At 66.6% G+C, this 18,154-nt stretch overlaps 4 protein-coding genes across 11 annotated transcripts; 2 read left to right on the forward strand and 2 right to left on the reverse strand.

Moving 5' to 3' along the window:
- Nucleotides 1-60: 60 nt before the first annotated feature.
- ACY1 (aminoacylase 1) lies at nt 61-6,183 on the reverse strand. 2 transcript variants are annotated; one of them, XM_063347582.1, is made up of 15 exons: nt 6,137-6,183; nt 4,633-4,770; nt 3,938-4,002; nt 3,241-3,345; nt 3,030-3,124; nt 2,796-2,872; nt 2,439-2,528; nt 2,142-2,198; nt 1,959-2,032; nt 1,805-1,854; nt 1,465-1,609; nt 1,312-1,380; nt 1,138-1,217; nt 813-873; nt 61-682 (listed from the first exon to the last, which is right to left on the reverse strand). In XM_063347582.1, exons 2-15 carry the CDS (start codon nt 4,739-4,741, stop codon nt 518-520), a joined length of 1,242 nt encoding a protein of 413 aa, XP_063203652.1. In that variant the 5' UTR covers nt 4,742-4,770; nt 6,137-6,183; the 3' UTR covers nt 61-517. The 2 variants fall into 2 exon arrangements, with proteins under 2 accessions (XP_063203652.1, XP_063203653.1); XM_063347583.1 differs by having other exon boundaries at nt 6,061-6,145.
- On the reverse strand, nt 6,184-8,656 carry ABHD14A (abhydrolase domain containing 14A). The gene is made up of 4 exons (XM_063347586.1): nt 7,850-8,656; nt 7,590-7,705; nt 6,988-7,223; nt 6,184-6,737 (listed from the first exon to the last, which is right to left on the reverse strand). The coding sequence occupies exons 1-4, from the start codon at nt 8,095-8,097 to the stop codon at nt 6,555-6,557; spliced, it is 783 nt and encodes a 260-aa protein (XP_063203656.1). The 5' UTR covers nt 8,098-8,656; the 3' UTR covers nt 6,184-6,554.
- Nucleotides 8,657-8,679: 23 nt separating this feature from the next.
- LOC134521326 (putative protein-lysine deacylase ABHD14B) lies at nt 8,680-10,510 on the forward strand. Of its 3 annotated transcripts, none has more exons than XM_063347588.1 (4): nt 8,680-8,870; nt 9,197-9,423; nt 9,582-9,823; nt 10,169-10,507. In XM_063347588.1, exons 2-4 carry the CDS (start codon nt 9,216-9,218, stop codon nt 10,349-10,351), a joined length of 633 nt encoding a protein of 210 aa, XP_063203658.1. In that variant the 5' UTR covers nt 8,680-8,870; nt 9,197-9,215; the 3' UTR covers nt 10,352-10,507. The 3 variants fall into 3 exon arrangements, with proteins under 3 accessions (XP_063203658.1, XP_063203659.1, XP_063203660.1); XM_063347589.1 differs by having other exon boundaries at nt 10,098-10,236; XM_063347590.1 differs by lacking the exon at nt 8,680-8,870 and having other exon boundaries at nt 10,169-10,510.
- Nucleotides 10,511-11,754: 1,244 nt separating this feature from the next.
- Nucleotides 11,755-18,126, forward strand: PCBP4 (poly(rC) binding protein 4). 5 transcript variants are annotated; one of them, XM_063347576.1, is made up of 13 exons: nt 11,755-11,928; nt 13,378-13,575; nt 13,906-13,929; nt 14,008-14,040; nt 14,312-14,428; nt 14,513-14,641; nt 14,882-15,010; nt 15,265-15,339; nt 15,508-15,552; nt 15,749-15,824; nt 16,212-16,264; nt 16,709-16,878; nt 17,222-18,126. In XM_063347576.1, exons 2-13 carry the CDS (start codon nt 13,480-13,482, stop codon nt 17,535-17,537), a joined length of 1,263 nt encoding a protein of 420 aa, XP_063203646.1. In that variant the 5' UTR covers nt 11,755-11,928; nt 13,378-13,479; the 3' UTR covers nt 17,538-18,126. The 5 variants fall into 5 exon arrangements, with proteins under 5 accessions (XP_063203646.1, XP_063203649.1, XP_063203647.1 ...); XM_063347579.1 differs by having other exon boundaries at nt 13,443-13,575; XM_063347577.1 differs by having other exon boundaries at nt 13,460-13,575.
- Nucleotides 18,127-18,154: the final 28 nt, after the last annotated feature.

An 18,154-nucleotide genomic window follows, 5' to 3' on the forward strand; every position in this document is an offset into this window, starting at 1 on the left:
GCCTGGGCTCTCCGACACCCCACGGGCAGCGCCACAGAGACAGACCCCCCCACTCCTGGCCGTGCTTACTAAGGAGATTTATTGACTTGCACGGGGAGGATGGGGGACACTGCTCCCAGCTCCCCCCGCAAGCAGGCAGGACAGGCAGGGGCAGGCAGAGCAGGGCACTGGCCAGCCCCTTACCCTGCAGCCAGCACAGCCGGAGGTGGCACGGGGACGGCTCGGGGGGCATTGACAACACCGGGAAAGGCAGGAGGCACCCAGGCAAGGGGGGACACAACCCCCGGAGGAGGGTGGCTAGGACCCAGATTTCGAGGGCAAAGCCGGGACACTTGGCACAGGCGTCACCGTCGAGCCAGCCCTGAGCGCAGCCAAGGTGGCATGATGCCAGCTGGGTCCCTGGCACACCGGCAGGCATTTGCTGTGCCCACCCCCTGCCCCCTTTTTAAAGCCCTGCGTCCCGCTGCTCAGCAACCACCCCCACCCCCACCCCCCGTCCTGCCCCTCGTCCCCGTGCTCAGGCCTCGGCGGGCAGCGGGGGCACCGACGCCAGGGCGGGCAGGAGGCGGGCGTAGATGTCGATGCCCCGCAGGAAGACTTGCTCATTGAGGAACTCGTTGTGGTCGTGGAGCAGCACCGGGGTGCGGTTCATGGGCGAGAAGCCGATAGCGGGGTGTCCTGCCTGGGGATGGGGGGGAAAGGGGTGAGGCCAGGGCTGGGACGGTCACCGCATGCCCCTTCCACCCGGGCATGGCTCCTGCTTGGGGCTGCAGGTCCCAGGGGAGCCACGGGCGGGCTGGCATCGCACTCACCGCTCGGATGTAGCGGCTGTCGGTGGCAGCAGGGAAGATCTCGAGCTTGATCTGCAGCTTCCTGACAAGTAAGGCCCTGCGTCAGCGCGGGCAGGGGGCAGCCGGGTCCCCCTGTCACCCCCACGGGCAAAGAGACCATGCCAGCAAGGTCCCTGAGCCCTGCAGGACACTCAGTCCTGTACCTTTTGGGGGGGCACCGGGAGATGCCGTGGAATGGCATGGAACATCTCCTCCCAACCCCTGCCGTGACCACAGAAGGACACCCCTGACTCCCACCAGAGGATGTCCTCGCTGGGCTCCTGCCCTTTCTGGGGACACTACTCACATGTCCCTGCAGACCCCGCTGAAGGCTTTCCACCACGGGTCCGACTCCTCGGTGGAGGTGACATGTTGGTCCATGCATTTCTGACGGAGGAAGAAGGCAGGTGAGGGGCAGGGGGGTGGGCACGTGGCAGGGCAGGGACGGGCACGATGCACCTGGGTGGCCGAGACCCCTCACCTGGATAAACTCATAGGTGACACCGTCCCCAGCACCCCGGCACCACGCGGCCACCTGCTCCTCGAAGGCCTGCAGCAGAGACCAGCGGAGGGGTGTGAGCTGGGCACCCCCCAAACCCGCTCCCCTCCTGGGTGGGGCCGGCGCGGTGCCCACCTTCAGGTCCATGGTGGGTGGGATGCGGATGTCGAAGCCGGCCGCCATCTCGGAGGGCACCACGTTGAAGGAGACGCCCCCCTCCAGCATGGTCAGGTTGAGCGAGGTGACGTCCCCTAGGGTCAGGCTTGAGTCGGACTTGAGCCTCGGAGGACGCAAGGAAGAGTCACCCTCTGCCACCCAGGCAGGAGGGGAAGCGCTCCCCCACCCTGCCGCCACCCCCACATGGGGAAACTGAGTCACAGGGCAGCGGCGCCGGATCAGAGCCTGGCTTGGGATCCCGAGGACCCCCTCCACGGGCCAAACTGAAGCCACCGCCATCCCGCTGCGCATCTCCTACCTCTGCTTCTCGCTCTCCCTGAAGGTCAGGAAGGAGTTGATGACTTTGTGCTGGGGAGGGAAGGGCAGGGGGGTGAGGACCAGCCCTGCAGAGGGGGCACCTGGCGGCCCCAGGGGTGCAGGGAGGGTGCGCAGGGCTGTACCCTCTCTCTTACCAACTTCTCAGCCGCCGTGTTGCTGATGAAGCGGGACCCGTGCCCGGGGCTGCCCACGCACTTCACCTTTACCCCTGCGGCAGAGGAGGGAGAGGGAGGCGTTGAGCAGAAAGGCCGGGGTGGCACCGATGCCGCAGCGCCCGGCACAGCCAGGGACGGGGCGGTGGGCACGCAGTTACTCACACCATGGGCTCTTCTCGCCGTAGAAGACGCTGAAGTTGTCGGATGGGCTGGCCAGGCCTGCGGTGGGCACAGAGGATGTCAACGGGGCATGGGGATGCCATGATGTGCCCCCTCTCTGCCCTGGCAGCATTTCCCCTCCAGGCTGGCACTGCATGGGTCACTGCACGGGGGAAGGAGCCCCCAGGGGGTCTCTGGAAGCCGTGCTGGGTGCCAGTGCCTGGGGGGTGATGCCAACAGGCAGAGAGGGGTGCGTGCCAAGAGGAGACACATCCCCATGCCAGCCCTGCCACCACTCACCCTCATCCAGGGCGAAGCCCACGTTGAGCGCTCGGAACTCGGGGCGCTGCACGAACATCTCCATGCCCTTGTGTCCACCCATCTCCTCGTCTGCCGGGAAGAGCATGGCATGGAGGAAGGAACCGGGGCGTCCCCCAGCCTACCACCCCCTGGTCCTTTTTCCATGCTACCCTGGGTGCCACCAGCGCACCTGATGCCCTCAGACATGGAAACCCCTCCAGCTCCAAGCTAGGGGAGCTCAAAATCCGGAAAGGCTGGCGGAGGGGAGCCCGGCTGTCATGCCATGGTGAAGTCCAGAGCACCACCCAGCCGCCAGTCTCTCCTGTCCCCTGGAGAGGGGACACCCTGGAGACTCACCAGGCACAAAGGTGAGGTGGATGGTGCGGGGAAAAGACTTTCCCTCCGCCTTCAGCCTCCGGATGGCCTCGAGGTACCTGCAGGGAGAAGGTGGTGCCTGGGCATCATGGAGGAGAGGGGTGTGCTCTGAGCCACCACAGGGTGGGTGAAGCAGCGGCACCCTGGGGATGGTGGCATCACTCAGAGGCGTCCCCATGCCATGCCTGCCCAGCGGGCACCGAGCCCTCCACTCACTGGATGGAGACACACTTCATGTCCTGGGCACCGCGGGCGTAGATGTTGCCTTGCGAGTCCTTAACAGCCTCGAAGGGTGGGTACGTCCAGTGCTCCTGCGAGGAACAGCGGCTGTGACGGCAGAGGGGCACGGCGGGCACCGGCTCCCATTCGCCTGCCACCCCCAGTCCTCCCCACTGTGCCTGTCCCACCCCTCGCCCCGTCCCAGCACCTCAAAGACGGGCACAACATCGGTGTGGGAGTTGAGGAGGATGGATCGCAGGCGGGGGTTCGTGCCCTGCCAGGTCAGGACCAGCACCACGCAGCCTTGGCACACCTGTGGGGCAAGGGCAGGACGTCACCAGGGTCCCCGCTGGGGACAGAGAGGCCGCAACTGGCGGGCTGGAGCCAAAAAGCATCAGCCTGGGAGAAGTTTCTTGATGCCACCTGGCAGGTCACCCCTTTCTCCGCTGGGAAAGGGCACGTCTGCACCCTCCCAGAGCCAGACAGAGCCTGGGCGCGGGTGCGAGCTCCTGGCTGCAATTCAGACGGAGGAGGGGAGACGAACCCAGCGTCTTCCCCCGGTGCCCGGGAGTCCCCTGGCACAGCCAGTGCCTGGCAGGAGGGACGTCCCCAGCCAACGTGACTCTGCCAGGTCCCTGGCTAATCATAGCACAGGCGGCTGCAAAGGTCAGTGGGGAGCAGCCCGAACACAGGCTTAAGGAAGGGCTGAGGTCAGCAGAGGATTACAGGCAGAGGGGATTCACTCCTGCCCAGCTCTGGGGCAGCGGGAAGGGGAACAGCCCAGTCACTAAGGACCTGGGCATGGTTGGATGGATGGATGGATGAATGAATGGAAGGATGGATGGATGGATGGATGGATGGATGGACGGACGGACGGACCGGGGGCTGCTCCTCGCCTTGCTCACCTCCACTTTCTGGGAAGCCAAACCCAGGTCAATGCCGACACGCTCCAGAAACCGGACGGCCGCATCTGGGGAGAAGCGGGGATGCCCGGAGTTATGTCGGGATCTCCCTCCCCTCTTGCCGCAACCCCCCGGGGACACTAAGGCTCTCTGGGGCTCCCAGGCCAAGGAAAGAGGTGACCAGAGAGGGCAGGTGATGGAGGTCCTGTGAACAAGAGGTGGCCAGGAGCAGGGACAGGAGCAGCTTGCCACCGTCCCTCTGGGGCAAGGAGAACGTGAAAAAATAAAAATTGAAGGGGGTGAGTTCAGAGGGGACAGTCTGCCATAGGAATTTTGGGAGCTCCTCAACAATAAAAAAATCTCAATGTACTTTAGTGGGAGGACAGAAATGTTAATGGAAGATCTACAGAAGGTTACCACCAGCATCCGTCCCAGAGCCAGGGCAGTGTGAAAAGGCGGGCCCCTGGGGCACAGGGCTGGAGAAAGCAAACAGCAGCTCTGGGTACACTTAAGGTGTCCCTGCCCCAACCAAAGGTGCCAGCAGAGATAAGGATAAGGCACAAATGTGTCCGCTCCTTAACACCATGATCAAAACAGCCCCGGCCGAGGACTTGGGCACCCAGGTCCAAAGACCAGAGCTGCAAAGCCGCGTTGCCGGATCCCCGCACAGCTCCCCACCCCGTCCCCCCCATCCTCACCATAGTCAGGTTTGGGGTGGACGGTGTCGATCTTCAGGTACTCCCGGAAAAGCGTAACCGAGGGGTCCTCTGAGGCCCCCGTGCTCTTCCCGGGCTTCCCGGGTGCCATGTCAGGCTGGGGACCAGGGCTGCAAAGCTCTGGGGGAAGAGTGGGGAGATGGTTAATCACCCACCGGCCCCTCCAAAGTCCGCCAGCAAGCTCGGTCGTCACAGAAACCGAAGAAGAATGGGGCAAAGGTCTTCCCAGTGCGAGTCCTGGGACGCTGCCACCATGGGAGAAGTCCCCCTCACTCGGGTATGGGGGCAGGATGCGGTGTGCTCCCCACACCATCCTTTCATCGTGCCCCCAAAGCACGTGTTCCTGCCCCAAATGTAGTGCCAGGGCAAGCTGTGATGCCCAGGCATGGGGCCAGGGGTGAGCTGTGGGGTATAGGGCTAGCTGGGATGTAGGGGGCTAGTAGGGAGGAAAGGGGGGCAACAAGGTGCGGAAAGGGGTTATGGGGGGAAGAAGGGTGTATGGGGCAGGGGCACGTGGTGGACAAGGTTAGCCAGTGGTTGGGGGTCCAGGGGGATGTGGGGGAGTGCGGGCAGGGAAGGTTGGTGTCAGGGGGTCCAGGGGGATGTGGGGGAGTGCGGGCAGGGAAGGTTGGTGTCAGGGGGTGCAGGTAAGGAAAGGGGGGCAGGCCGGGGGGAGCAGGGCGATGTGGGGGGCTTAGGGGCACATGGGGGTGCAGCAGGAGGGGTGAAGGGGAATGCTGCGGGGGGGTACGGGAGTAGGGGGTGCAGAGGGACTATGAGAGAGGTCGGGGGGGAGTGGTTAGGGGTGCAGGAGGGTGCAGGGGTGCAGGAGCTAGGGGTGCAAAGGGGTACAGGCGGGGTATAGGGGTACCGTGAGTGGGGTGCAGGGGTACTGCAGTTGGGGTGCAGGGGCACCACGGTTGGGGTTGTGGGGAGTGCAGGGTACCGCGGGCAAAGGTGCAGGCGTACTGTGGTTAAGGGTGCCGGGGGCTGAAGGGGGGGCAGGATACTGTGGTTAGGGGTGCAGGGGGGGTGCAGGGGACTGCATGGGTTGGGGTGCACCAGTGGCGGTTTTGGGGTGCAGGGGCAGCAGGTGCAGGAGGGCAGAGGGGTGCAGGGTACTGTGGCTGCGGGTGCATCGGGGTGCAGGGTACCATAGCTGGGTATGCAGGGGGGGCGGGGGGGTGCAAGCATAACGTGGTTAGGGGTGCAGGGGGGTGCAGGTTACCGCGGCTGGGGGTGCAGGGGAGACGGGGGTGCAAGCATAACGTGGTTAGAGATGCAGGGGGGTGCAGGGTACCGTGGTTAGTGGTGCAGGGTACCCTGGCTGGGGGTGCAGGGGGGGTGCAAGCATAACGTGGTTAGGGGTGCAGGGCACCCTGGCTGGGGGTGCAGGGGAGTGCAGGGTACCGTGGCGGGGGTCGCGGGCTTAGGGGGGAGGACGAAGGCACCGGGACAACCCCCCGCCCGCCCGCCCCGGCCCTACCTCCGCGCTGCTCCCGGCCGCCGGCGCCTGCCCGGCCCGGCCCCGCTCCGCCCCGCCCCGCAACCGGCAGCGGACGGGCAGGGGAGGAGCTGCGGGCGCAGGGTGGGCTGAAGGCGGGGGGAAGGTGGGCAGGGGCCAGGCAGGGGACCCTCCTGCCCCACGCTGGAGGCAGAGAGATGGGGCTGGAGCCCGGAAGCGCTTGGGGACACAGGCAGAAACCAGAGCAGCATCAGTTTATTTGGCCTCGTGACAGACAAGGGACACCCTCGGCGTCCTACCCCTGCCACCCTGGGGACACCCCAAAAGAGAATGGTGCCCCTCATGCCAGCCCCCCGTGCCTGCCAGCCCCCCGTGCTTCCCAGCCCCTCGGGACGCCCCGGTCCCCCCGTCCTCTCTTCGGCAGGGGACGAGGCAGCGCTCACTTCAGCTGGCGCAGGAAGCCCAGCAGGGCCCGGTGGAAGTCCTCCGGATTGTCCAGGTAGCAGGCATGGCCAGCATCGGGCACCACGGCCACCCGGTGCCTGGGGAGGTGCCGGAGGCTCTGCAGGGCCTGGGGACCCAGGCTCGTGTCACGGTCACCGTACAGGATCAGGGTGGGCGTCTTGGGTAAGGGCAGAGAAAACCAGAGTGGGTGTCAGAGGGGGAAATGGCCACCAAGCCTCCCCTGGGCTGTGTCCACCTCCACCCATCACCACGGGGGGCTCAGGGAAGGCAGGTGCCAGCCCCCCCAAGAGCTGGGGGGGGCACAGGTGCCCCCTCACTAATCCCGAAACAGAGCCACCCTTCATGCCACCCTCCAGCCAGCTGGCCCACGAGGGTCGCCAGCACCCAGGGACCCCAACCCACCTCACCTGGACCTGCTGGTACTGCTCAGCAGCGTAGTCCTTGGTGCCCACAGGTGCAACAGGCACGATGCCAGCCAGCTGGTCCCCCCGTGCCAGGAGGAAGGGCAGGGCAAAGCGGCCGCTCATGGAGGGGCTGACGAGAACGGGCTTCCGCATACCCAGCTCCTGGAAGACACGGTCCAGGAAGGCCACCCGTCCCTGCACTGTGGCCACCATCTCCGCTGGGGGAGAATCCCCATAGCCTGGCATGGGGCAGAGGGCACGGAGTGGGCACAGGGCAGGGGGTATTGTGCAGCCTACAGTGGTCTCTCCCCACAAGGCTCAGCTGGCTTGGCAAAAAACAGGCACCCGATCAAGCCCAGGTGGTTGTACAACCACAGCCACGTGCCAGCTACACCGAGCCACCCTCAACCAAAGGGTTTGGGTGGCCACAGTGGTCAACGTCCCAGGGGAAAGCCGAATCCCAGGCGTACTGCCCCAGGGACCACCGCTAGCTCCCTGAAAAGGCCCAGAGCCCTCCTTAAAAACGTCCAGAGCCCAGCGGTGGCCGGGGTGAGGGACCAGAGCTGCCCAGAGAGATCAACTTAAGCGCAGCGCCATGGTCCTACCAGGCAGATCTATTGCGACTGCACGGTAGCCTTCTCCGGCGAGCAGTGCCAGCGTGCCCACAGCCTCCCACGTCTTGGAGGTGAATGCCTGGCCGTGCAGGAACAGGACATCAGGTCTGCGGTGGGGAAGACAGGCGGGAAGGGGTCAGGGAAGATGCCGTAAACGCGGGCTTCCAGCGGCCATGAGGGCCGTCTGGGACCGACCCCCAGGGCCTGTCACCCCCCACCTTCCCCCGCCACAGGAGCTGACGGTGACCCACCTCCTGGGGCTGGCAGCGTCACCGGCCCGGGGCCCTGCGGAAACCTCCCTGTAGAAGACAGGGGGCTCTCCCCAAGCCATCCCCCTTCGCACGGTAGCGTTGGCCACCCACCGGCCCTGCTTCCCCTCCTCAGGCCGGGCACCCGCCGAGCGCTGCCTGTGCTGGGCAGCCGGGAGCAGCAGGTAGAGGACGAGGGTGAGGAGGGCCCCGAGGAGCAGGAGCCCCAGGCCGCTGCGGGCCGGCGGCATCTCCGCTCCCCCCGGGGAAGGAAAATGCCAGCGAGGGGCTGGAAGACCCCGCTGCTGCGGGGCAAGGTAGGCCCCAGACCACGGCGCGCCCCTCAGCTGCGGCCCGGCCTGCGCCCCCCGCTGCCAGCCCGGCTCGGCTCCGGCCTCCCGAGCTGCCGCTGGCTGCGGCCGCCGGCCCCGCCGCCCCTCGGCTCCAGCCGGGATGTGCGGGGCCTCCCCCGGCCCCGGCCCCTGCCCTGGCCCTCACAGCGCCGCGCCCGCAGCCCCGGGCTCCGCCTGGCGGGAGGAGGCAGCGCTGCAGACGCCGAGGGCCGTCAGCCGAGGGGGCCTGCCCGCCGCACCGAGACCCCGGCAGAGCCCCACCGGGCCGGGGCCGAAGCCTCAGGAAGGAACGGCCGGTGCGGGGACAGGAGCCCCCGCTCGGCGGGCCTCGGCTGCGGCTCGGAGGGGTTCGGCAGAGCTCGCTCGGTTCGGCACGGCTCGGCAGAGCTCGGCTAGGGTTCGGCATGACTCGGCTCATCTCGGCACAGCTCGGCGACGCTCGGCTCGGCTCGGCAGAGTTCGGCTACGCTCGGCTCGGCTCGGCAGAGCTCGGCTTGGCGGGGCGGCGGCCATGGCCAGTGCCGCCCCGGTCCCTGCGCTCGGTGAGGCGTTGCCGCCGCTGCCCATTCTCCCCTCCCCGCCCCGCCGGCCTTTGGACCCCGGGCGCGGCAACCCCAGCCCCGCGGGGAACGGGAGGCGAGCGGCGGCCGGCACTGGGGGGTGAGGAGCAGGTAAGGGCCGCTGGCAGCGCCGAGCGGGGAAACTGAGGCAGGGGAGGGCCCGTGAGCCCGCCCGGCGTGAGCGAGCGGCCCCGAGCGCCCACCCTGGGGCCGCCCCCCCGCCGGTGTCCCCCAGAAAGAGGGTGATGCCAGTGTAAACCCCCCCATCCCGGTATCAGTGCTGCAGCCTGACTGCCTTCTGTCACCACTGGGCCTCAACTCTTAAGACAAGGCCCGTCACCCTTCCCGCTAGGCCGCACAGGGCTGCCGCACACGCCGGGCCTGTTTGCATCTCTCCACCCTCCCCTAAACAGCTCTCTTGATCCTCCCCTAAACAGCTCTCCCAACCCCCGAGGCATGGCCGCCCCGCAGTTCACCGAGAGCACCATCACGGTGGAAGGCCAAACCCTCTTCTACCGCCAAGCCCAGCCAGCCCAGCAGGCACCGAAGCTGACGGTGCTGCTGCTGCATGGCATTCGCTTCTCCTCCGACACCTGGCTTCAGCTGCAGACACTTGCCACGCTGGCTGAAAACGGCTACCGAGCTGTGGCTATCGACCTGCCGGGTAAGGCATGGTTGGAGAGCATGGCCCCAGAGTGAGGTGGGGACCAGGGGGAGCCAATACAGCTGGGATGGCAACCTTGGCATCCTCATGTGCCAGCTTCTCCCTGTTGCAAGGCAGCAGAGAGTGTGACAGGGCAACTTCTGTCTCCCATGGCTCAGGGCTGGGCCGCTCGAAGGATGCTGTGGCCCCAGCACCTGTGGGCCAGCCAGCGCCGGGGACTTTCCTCAAAGCAGTTTTGGAAGCTCTGTGCCTGGGTCCAGCTGTGGTGATCAGCCCATCGCTCAGCGGCATGTACTCCCTGCCCTTCCTCCTCCAGCACAACCACCTGCTCAAGGCATATGTGCCTGTGGCACCCATCTGCACCGAGAAATTCACCGCGGAGCAGTATGCCCAGATCAAAGTACGGCCTTGGAGGGAGGTTGAGGGAGGTTGGGGAACTGGGAGGGGACGGCGAGGAGGGGACCCTCACACCAGGGTTGGGCAGGGGAAAGACCAAACAGGGCAGAAACCCCGTTGCTGCTGGAAAAGGGGAACATGGTGGTGAAGAAATGTGACCGTAGGGTAGCAGGAGGGAAAGAAGGGACATTAGGAGACCCAGGAGTCTGAGCCTCAGTTTCCCCTTGTGGTGGGCAGGGAAGAAGGCCAAGTGTCTTCCCTCCGTGTCCTGGTCCCAGGGTGTCCCTGGCCAGGAGAAGCAGGTGCCTGGGTGCCATTGGAAGGCTCAGGGTGCGTTCCCCCTCTGCAGACGCCCACGTTGATTGTGTACGGGGACCAGGACGTGGAGCTGGGGCAGACCAGCCTGAACAACCTGCGGCACCTCCCGGAGCACCGGGTGCTGGTGCTGCAGGGCGCCGGACATGCCTGCTACCTGGACAAGCCCAACGAGTGGCACCGTGGGCTCCTGGCCTTCCTGCAGCAGCTGCAGTGAGCAGGACGGGCGGTGTGGAGGGGGCCACGGTGCTGGGGGATGTGGCCAGCCCACCCACCCCTCCGCTTGTGCCAACCCAGCTGCTTGCCTGGCATCCCTACCCAGCCTCCCTTGGGACCAAATAAAACCCCAAGCTCTGCCACAACTTTCTTGTCACCTTCTTCCTGCTTCTTTCCATCCTTCTTGCTTGCTTCCTTCCACGATCCCCACATCCTCCGTGGCTGCCATCCCACATGTTTTTTGGGGGGTGACAGCAGGGGAGGTGCAGCCACCAAGGCATGGGACGTTTGGAGAGCATTGCCCTGTGGGTGACCGAGTGTCAGCTGCAAAGGCCGATGGAGCCCACCCATCCCTTCTGGCAGGACCCCCAGGAGCCTTGGAGGGTGCCCGGGGAGCCCTGGGGTTGTGTCCGGGAACAGGTAGGTCCTGCAGGGTGGTGACATCCGTGTCCCCAGCCTTCCGGCCTCCTCTTCATCCTCCTCTTCCTCCTCCCACCCCTCCTGGCACGCACCCAAGCCCAGGGTAATCCACAGGGGCTTAAAAGGGACCTGCCATCCCTGGCAGGCTCCTGCCCGCGGCAGCAGCAGCCCAGGGCCCTGGGGAGGCGGGGGGGCGGGGGGGGGGGATTTACTGAATGAGTGGCTGCCATGAACAGATGGGGGGGGGCAGGCAGGGAGGCCTGACAGACATCTGGCTGGACAGACGGGGGTACAAGCCCCCTGCCCGCCACCTGCCTCCCCATCCCCATCGGTGCTGCTGCGCCGGGCACTTGGGGGCACAGGTGGAACTGGCAGCAGGGTGCCCCCCCCAGTGCCCCCCTTCCCCAAGCCTGCCTGGGCTTTAGCCGCTTACGCCAGGGCCCAGGAGGATTTAGTGGGGGAGGTAGCCTGCGGGGGGGGGAGTTGTCTGTGGGCGCAGGACACCCGGGGGGGGGGTACAGGGCAGTGCCAGGGGCACAGGAGCCTGTCCCAGCACTGGCAGTGGGGCAGGACCCCTGTCTGGAGCATCCTTTGCCCCCCCCGCCCCAGCTTAGCTCCCCCGTTGCGGCCCCGGCCCCCGCATACAGGGGTGCCTCCCGCCCCACCTCCCCCAGCCTGCCAGGCACTCCCCCCTCGAAGCACCCCCGGGTGCCAGCGGGCCCTGGGGTGCCAGCCGCCCTGTCCCTGCCCGCTCCGGTGTCCTTGAGCCCTCGATCCCTGCCAGCTGATCGGCTTCCAGGAAAAAAAAAAACCACCCGCAATTACAAAGAGGGGTGATGTGTGAGCCAAAGCGGGGGGGGGGGACGGCAGGGGGGGGGGCAGGAATGTCCCCAGCGGTGGCAGATGGCCTTACCCAGGGTGCATTGTTCCTTTTAGTGTCTCTTATCCGCTGTAATAGGATCCCGGAGGGAGGGATGTGGGAGAGGGGAAGAGCGAGGGGGGCCCCGGCGCGGACCGGGGTGGGGGCCGGGGCTGCCAGCCTGGCCCTGGCCTGTCAAGCGGCTCATTGTTCCTGCCCCGGGTGTCACTGGGCGCCGCCGGGGACAATGTGGCACTGAGCGGGGTGGCCGGCGGCGGAGGGACGAGGCGCACGGAAAGGTACCCGCCAGGCCCGCTGCCGGGGGGGCCGGGGGGCTCGGGGCGGGGGGGGCGGGAGGACGAGCGGAGAGAGGTTCCCCCAGGGACGGGGTGGGGGCTTCCTCCTGCCCCCCCACCCCCCCCACCCCCCGTTACCACCCTTTGTCACCCGAAGGTGCCCCGAAGGACGGGCGGTGCCCAGCTTCGCGGCTGTCCCGATGCTAGCTGTGGGACGGGGACAGGGCAGGTGGCCTGTGCCCATCACCGGGGCCTTTGGCGTCCCTGCCGGCCTGGCTCACCTGGGGGAGAGCATCCCCCTGCCCGCGGACCCCTCGCAGTGCCTGTGGCAGTGGAGGGACACCCGTGGCCCCGCCGCCAGCCTCGTCCTTCTCTCCCCCAGTGAGGTCTTTTGTCCCCGGCGGGTCCCTGCTGCCCACCCCTGCCGGCACCACGCACGGCTCCGGCTGCTGCGGGGAGGGGGGGGTTACAGGGGGGTACATCCCCTCCCACCCCCCCGTTTCAGGCTCCCCTCAATTGGGAGCAGGAATATTCCGACTTCCCCAGCCTTTCCCCCTTTTTCCAGCCCCCGGTGGAAGATGGAGGATACAAGCCGCCCCAGGGGGTGCAAGCTGTAGCACCCAGTGGGTGTAGAGGAGACCAACCTGCCCCCCCCCCCCGCCCCCTCCCCCATCACCCTGATGCAGGAGATGTGCCGTAGCGGTGGCGAGTCCTGCCAACACCTAAAATAACTGCCCCCGCCCTCCCCCCCCCGCCGTGCCCGCAGACATGGGCCCCAGCCCCAACACGGGTGCTTTGTTTCAAAGCCGCTTGGCATCACCCGACTTGCCGGGAGCCAGCGGTGCCGCCGCTGCCGCCCACCCGTGCCTGGACACACGGCGATTGTCCTCCTCCCGCTGGCACCGCAGGGTCCCGGCCGCCCCCATCCCGTGGGCACAGAGTCTGGGGGGGTGCTGAGGGGGGGACAGGGTGCAGCGGCATCCTGCATTGTGCATCACACCATGGTTCACATTGGGCTGGGGGTACCCATCAGGGAGGTTGCCTCAGTTTCCCCTGGGGCTTTGCGCATGGGCAGGGGGAAGGGAGGAGGAGGAGGAGGAGGAGGAGGAAGAGGAAGGCTCGCACAGCCTGCAAGGCCACCCAGGCCACCCTTAGCCCACCCCACCCCACCCCACGTGCTACCACCCCAACTGCAAACTGAACCCCGTCCTACAGCCGTGCTCCCCATGCTTTTCCCCCAACATCCGTCCAGCTCCTGGCCCCATGAAGGTGCGGTGCCAGCTCCGGCCAAGGCAGCTGCCTGCAGGCCCAGGCAGTCGTGTGGTGGCCAGTCCCTTTGGGGAGCTCCTGGAAGGGGTGCGGGATGCTGGTGGGCTACTACGGGGCCGTGGAAGCCTCTCCTGCTGGAGGAGGGCACAGTGCTGCCCCTGCCTCAGTTTCCCCTCTTCCCAGCCATAGGTACTTTACCAGCTGCAGATTTGGGGGGGGATTAGCTGGGGCCTCCCCCCTTTCTGGAGTCCGCCGTGTCCCGCAGGCTCAGCTCGCCCTCCCGCCATGGCATCGCCAGACGGAGCCAGCGGCGTGGGCGGCAGCCCTGAGGAGACAGAGCTCAGCATCACACTGACCCTACGCATGCTCATGCATGGCAAGGTAACGGCGGGGGGGCTTGGTGCTGCTCGGGGGGTCAGCAATGCCTGGGGTGGGGGCCATGCTGGAGCACCAGCTCCTTGCCACACACTGCTTTCCTCCCCTGCACCACATTCCCCTGGGAACAGCATTCCCAGAGGGATTTCTTCCCCCACCCTAAGCCAGGGAGGGGCCTGTTGACATGCCCCAGTGTCACCATCAAGCCACCCAGTCTCCCCATGGCTGCGGGGCAAGGCTTGCCCATTGCCCGTCAGCCAGGCTGTGGGCAGAGGAGGGATGTGGCAGGCAGGGAGCTGCCTGCTGACGCAGCCACCCTCGTCTCTGCCTTTGCAGGAGATCGGCAGCATCATCGGCAAGGTAAGATTTGGGGTCCGGGGCACCGCCAGCCCCAGGGTCCCCTGGACCTGACCACCCACCCCGTTCCTCTCCCCGCAGAAAGGAGAGACTGTTAAGAGGATACGAGAGCAGGTAAGGGTGTGCTGGGAGGCTGCCGGGTCCTGCTGCCTGTCCTGCCTGCACCTGGGGGCTCCCACTTGCCCAGCCCTGGCCCCCCCCCATTCCTAAGTGGACCCAGGGGAGACATGGCTGCACCCTGGGGAAGCTGCCTGGGGCAGGCGGGAGGGGGAGAGCCCAGGTCTGCAGGCATTGAGGCCACCCCCGGTGAGCCCTTCCCTGGGGGTTGAAGGACATCGAGCTCAGGGCCCGCGATGTCCCTGATGGGGTGTGACACCGTCCCCAGAGCAGCGCGCGCATCACCATCTCGGAGGGTTCCTGCCCTGAGCGCATCACCACCATCACCGGCTCCACCGACGCCGTCTTCCGTGCCGTCTCCATGATCGCCTTCAAGCTGGAGGAGGTAGGCAGCCCCCCTACATCCCCGCCAGCTGCTCCCATGCAGGGCTCCTGGGGGGTCCGATGCTGCATCCCCCCTCCCTCGCAGGACCTGGGAGCAGGGAGCGATGGGGCAACAGCAGGCAGAGCGCCGGTGACACTGCGCCTCGTCATCCCGGCCAGTCAGTGTGGCTCGCTCATCGGCAAGGCGGGAGCTAAGATCCGGGAGATCCGGGAGGTAAAACTAAGGGTCCCCTGGGTGCAGGCTCCCCTTTCTCCCCAGGGGGCACAGAGCCCTTGGCACGGGGGCTGCCACAGTCCTGCACGGGCTGTGGAAGGTGATGCAGGAGTGGAGCATCACCCTATGGATCCTGCGAAGGTCCCCAGGGGCCAAGGAGGGAACAGGGGAAGTGTGAGCCTGCGGGTGGGGTATGGCTGAGGCACCCCAGTATCTCCCTTTCTCCCTTTTCCCCCCCAGAGCACGGGGGCGCAGGTGCAGGTGGCCGGCGACCTGCTGCCCAACTCCACTGAACGGGCCGTCACCGTCTCAGGGGTGCCAGACACCATCATCCAGTGTGTGAGGCAAATCTGCGCCGTCATCCTGGAGGTACCCACCGAGCCTCGTGCCCACTCGGGGGGGGCACATGCTGCCTGCCCCCCCTCCCAGGGGCTTCCCATGCCCACCTGGACCTGGGCACCGGGGTCCCTCTGCACAGAAGCCCATAAGAGCATCCTGCCTCAGCAGTGCTGGGGGCCATGCCCAGCTTGTGGGGGTGCAGGGGGGGCAAAGGGGGTCCAGGGGGCTGCGGGGCCATTCGGTCTAGCCTCTCATCCCCTCCACCTCCTTCCCTCCCTCTCCAGTCGCCTCCGAAGGGGGCCACCATCCCCTACCACCCTGGCCTCTCCCTGGGCACCATCCTGCTCTCTGCCAACCAGGTAAGGGGCTGCAGCCCCCCCGCGGGCACGGGGTGGCCGGGGGGCCCAGCCTCTGCTGGCGAGGGGCAGCTCTGGTGGGCTTGGGGTGGCCTCCCTGCCCCTGGAGGGTGACCTGAGGCGGGGGTCCCTGCCTGGTCCCCCACTGATGCCTCTTCCTTCCCCCTCCAGGGCTTCTCCATGCAGGGCCAGTACAGCGGGGTCTCTCCTGCGGAGGTGAGTCTGTCCCTGTGGCATCCCACCCCTGCTCCTGTGGGTACCGGGTCTGTGCCTGCCGGGATGGGTGCTGCCAGGGATGCCTGTCCTGGGAGGCGCTGGGTGCCAGCATCCATCCCCAGGAGGGGACAGGGGACCTTCTGCCGTCACCCCTAACGCTTCCTTCCTCCTCCTCCTCCTCCTGCTGCCCGGGCAGATGACAAAGCTGCAGCAGCTGTCAGGGCACACGCTCCCCTTCGCCTCCCTGGGCCACGCACCCTCCATGGTGCCAGGTGAGCATCTCCCACGCACCCCCCAGGGCTGGGGCTGTGGGGTGCCCCTCCTAACCCACTCAGACACCTGGCCCTCATGAGGGTGTCCCTATCCCCTGCACCCTCTCTGGTCCCGGCCTCCCCGGCATGGCTACCTATCCCCCAGAACAATCCTGTCCTTGATTTCCTGGTGTCCCTGCACCCACTTGAGCCCCCCCAACCCTGCAATGGGGGAGCATCGGCACCAGTTATGACTGGCGCCTATGTCCCATCCTCCCTGCCTCTCCCCAGGGATCCTTCAAGTTTGTCCCCATGGCCACTGGCTGTCCCAGCGTGGGGCTGGGGTGGGCGCATGGAGGTGCTGGAGACCCACCTCCCCTCCACTAACATCCCTGTCTCTCCCTCCAGGCCTGGATACCAGCTCCCAGAGCAGCTCCCAGGAGTTCCTGGTGCCCAATGACGTACGTGGGGTCCCGGGGATGGCGAGGGGGACCACAGTTTGCCCCCACCCATGTGTCCCACCCCGCAGCCACTTTGCATGGGCCAGCACCCACCACCCCACAGAGGGGAGTCTCTGCCTCAGCTTCCAGAGCTCAGGAGCAGGAGGGGCTGCTGGGGCAGAAGGAGCTGGAAGAAAAGGGAAACTGAGGCACAGGAGGGGGGAAAGGGATTGGCCAATGCCAAGGAAGAGCCTTGGGATGTGGCAGCTCGGCGATGCCAGCCAGGGGGGGTTGAGTGAGACCAAAAAGCAGGGTCTGCCCAAGGAAAGCAGTATCCTACCCTCCCGGTGCCTGCCTCAGTTTCCCCAATCCTCCCAGGCGTAGGGGGTGACCAGGTCAGCCCCCTGGTAGCTCGGCGTGGCTTCTCCGGCTGCTCCCGGCTCACCCCGGTCCCTGCCCCTCCAGCTCATCGGCTGCATCATCGGCCGGCACGGCAGCAAGATCAGCGAGATCCGGCAGATGTCGGGCGCCCACATCAAGATCGGGAACCAGACCGAGGGCTCCAGTGAGCGGCACGTGACCATCACAGGGTCCCCTGTCAGCATCACCCTGGCCCAGTACCTCATCACAGCCTGGTAGGTGCCAGCCTGGGGGGGACGGACACGCTGGCTGCTAGTGAGGTGTGGCACCTCCCCAGCACAGCTTTCAGGGGACACCCCAACCCAGCATCTTCAGGAAGGGTGAGCTGGGTGGTGCTCTGGGGGCTTGAGATGGTGGGTGCAGGACCCGAGACCCCACGGGGCTTGAGCCCCAGCTTTTCAGCCCTCCCCAGTGGGATGCCCAGAGAGTGCCATGGAGGCCTGTGTGGGAAGGGATGGGGCATGCAGTCCCTGTACCCGAAGACAGACAGGTTGGGGTGGGGGACCCACTCTGTCACCGTGGTCCTCACCATCCCATCCTTCTTGCTTGCTTCCCCAGCTTAGAGACGGCCAAATCTACCTCCCAGGTGCCACCGGGCCCTGGCTCCATGGACCTCGGCGTGGGCTTCTCCCAGCCCCTCACCCCGGGCTCCAGTGCGGCACTGCCTGCTGTCGCCCCAGCCCCCCCGGCCCTGCTGGGCACCCCCTACACTATCTCCCTCTCCAACTTCATCGGCCTGAAGCCGGTGTCCTTCCTGGCATTGTCCCCATCCTCCATGGCGGGTCACAACGGTGGCACTGCCACCTACACGACCAAGATCTCGGCGGCCAACGGCACCAAGAAAGCTGACCGGCAGAAGTTCTCACCCTACTGAGCCCTGCCGGCGGGTGGGCAAGGGGGTCTGGGGGGCCACCCTGTGCCAGGGACACCTCTCTGCTGCCCACCCTGTCCCCCAGCCCCTGCCAGGTGCCCCATGCCCGGGGGTGGACCCCATTGCCCCCCACCCCAGGGAAGGGAAGGGTCTTCCCATTGGTGATGCCCACTGGAGGAAAGGGCTGCTCCCCTGTCTGCTGCCTGTCCCGGCAGTGCTGTGCCCCCCTCCCCGATTTTTCTGCACGGGGACCACGTGCCCTGGTATGGAGGGGTGGGGTAGGTGGCTGTCCCTGCCGGCTCGGGGTCCCTTCTCCCAATTCCAGTGCCGGGGTGGGACCTCTGCTTCCTGTCCCTCATCCTGCCCACCCTGCCATCCCGCTCCTGCCCACCCTCTCTGGTTGGCACCCAAATGGTGGGTCCCACCAGATAAGGGGCTGCCTGGCCTCTCCGGGGGTCCCCTGTCCCCTGGGTCTGGTGGGGGACCCTCCCCGGGCCACCCCAGGGAAGTCACCTCCCAGCAACCCCATCCGAGAGCCGGTCCCCGCTGGCTTGGAAATGCTGTATATAATACAAGTCTATATTTTTTCCTCCTTTGTAACTTATCAATGGTTTAATAAA

This window comes from Chroicocephalus ridibundus, chromosome 10 (assembly GCF_963924245.1).
Source record: "Chroicocephalus ridibundus chromosome 10, bChrRid1.1, whole genome shotgun sequence".
Lineage (NCBI taxonomy): Eukaryota > Metazoa > Chordata > Aves > Charadriiformes > Laridae > Chroicocephalus > Chroicocephalus ridibundus.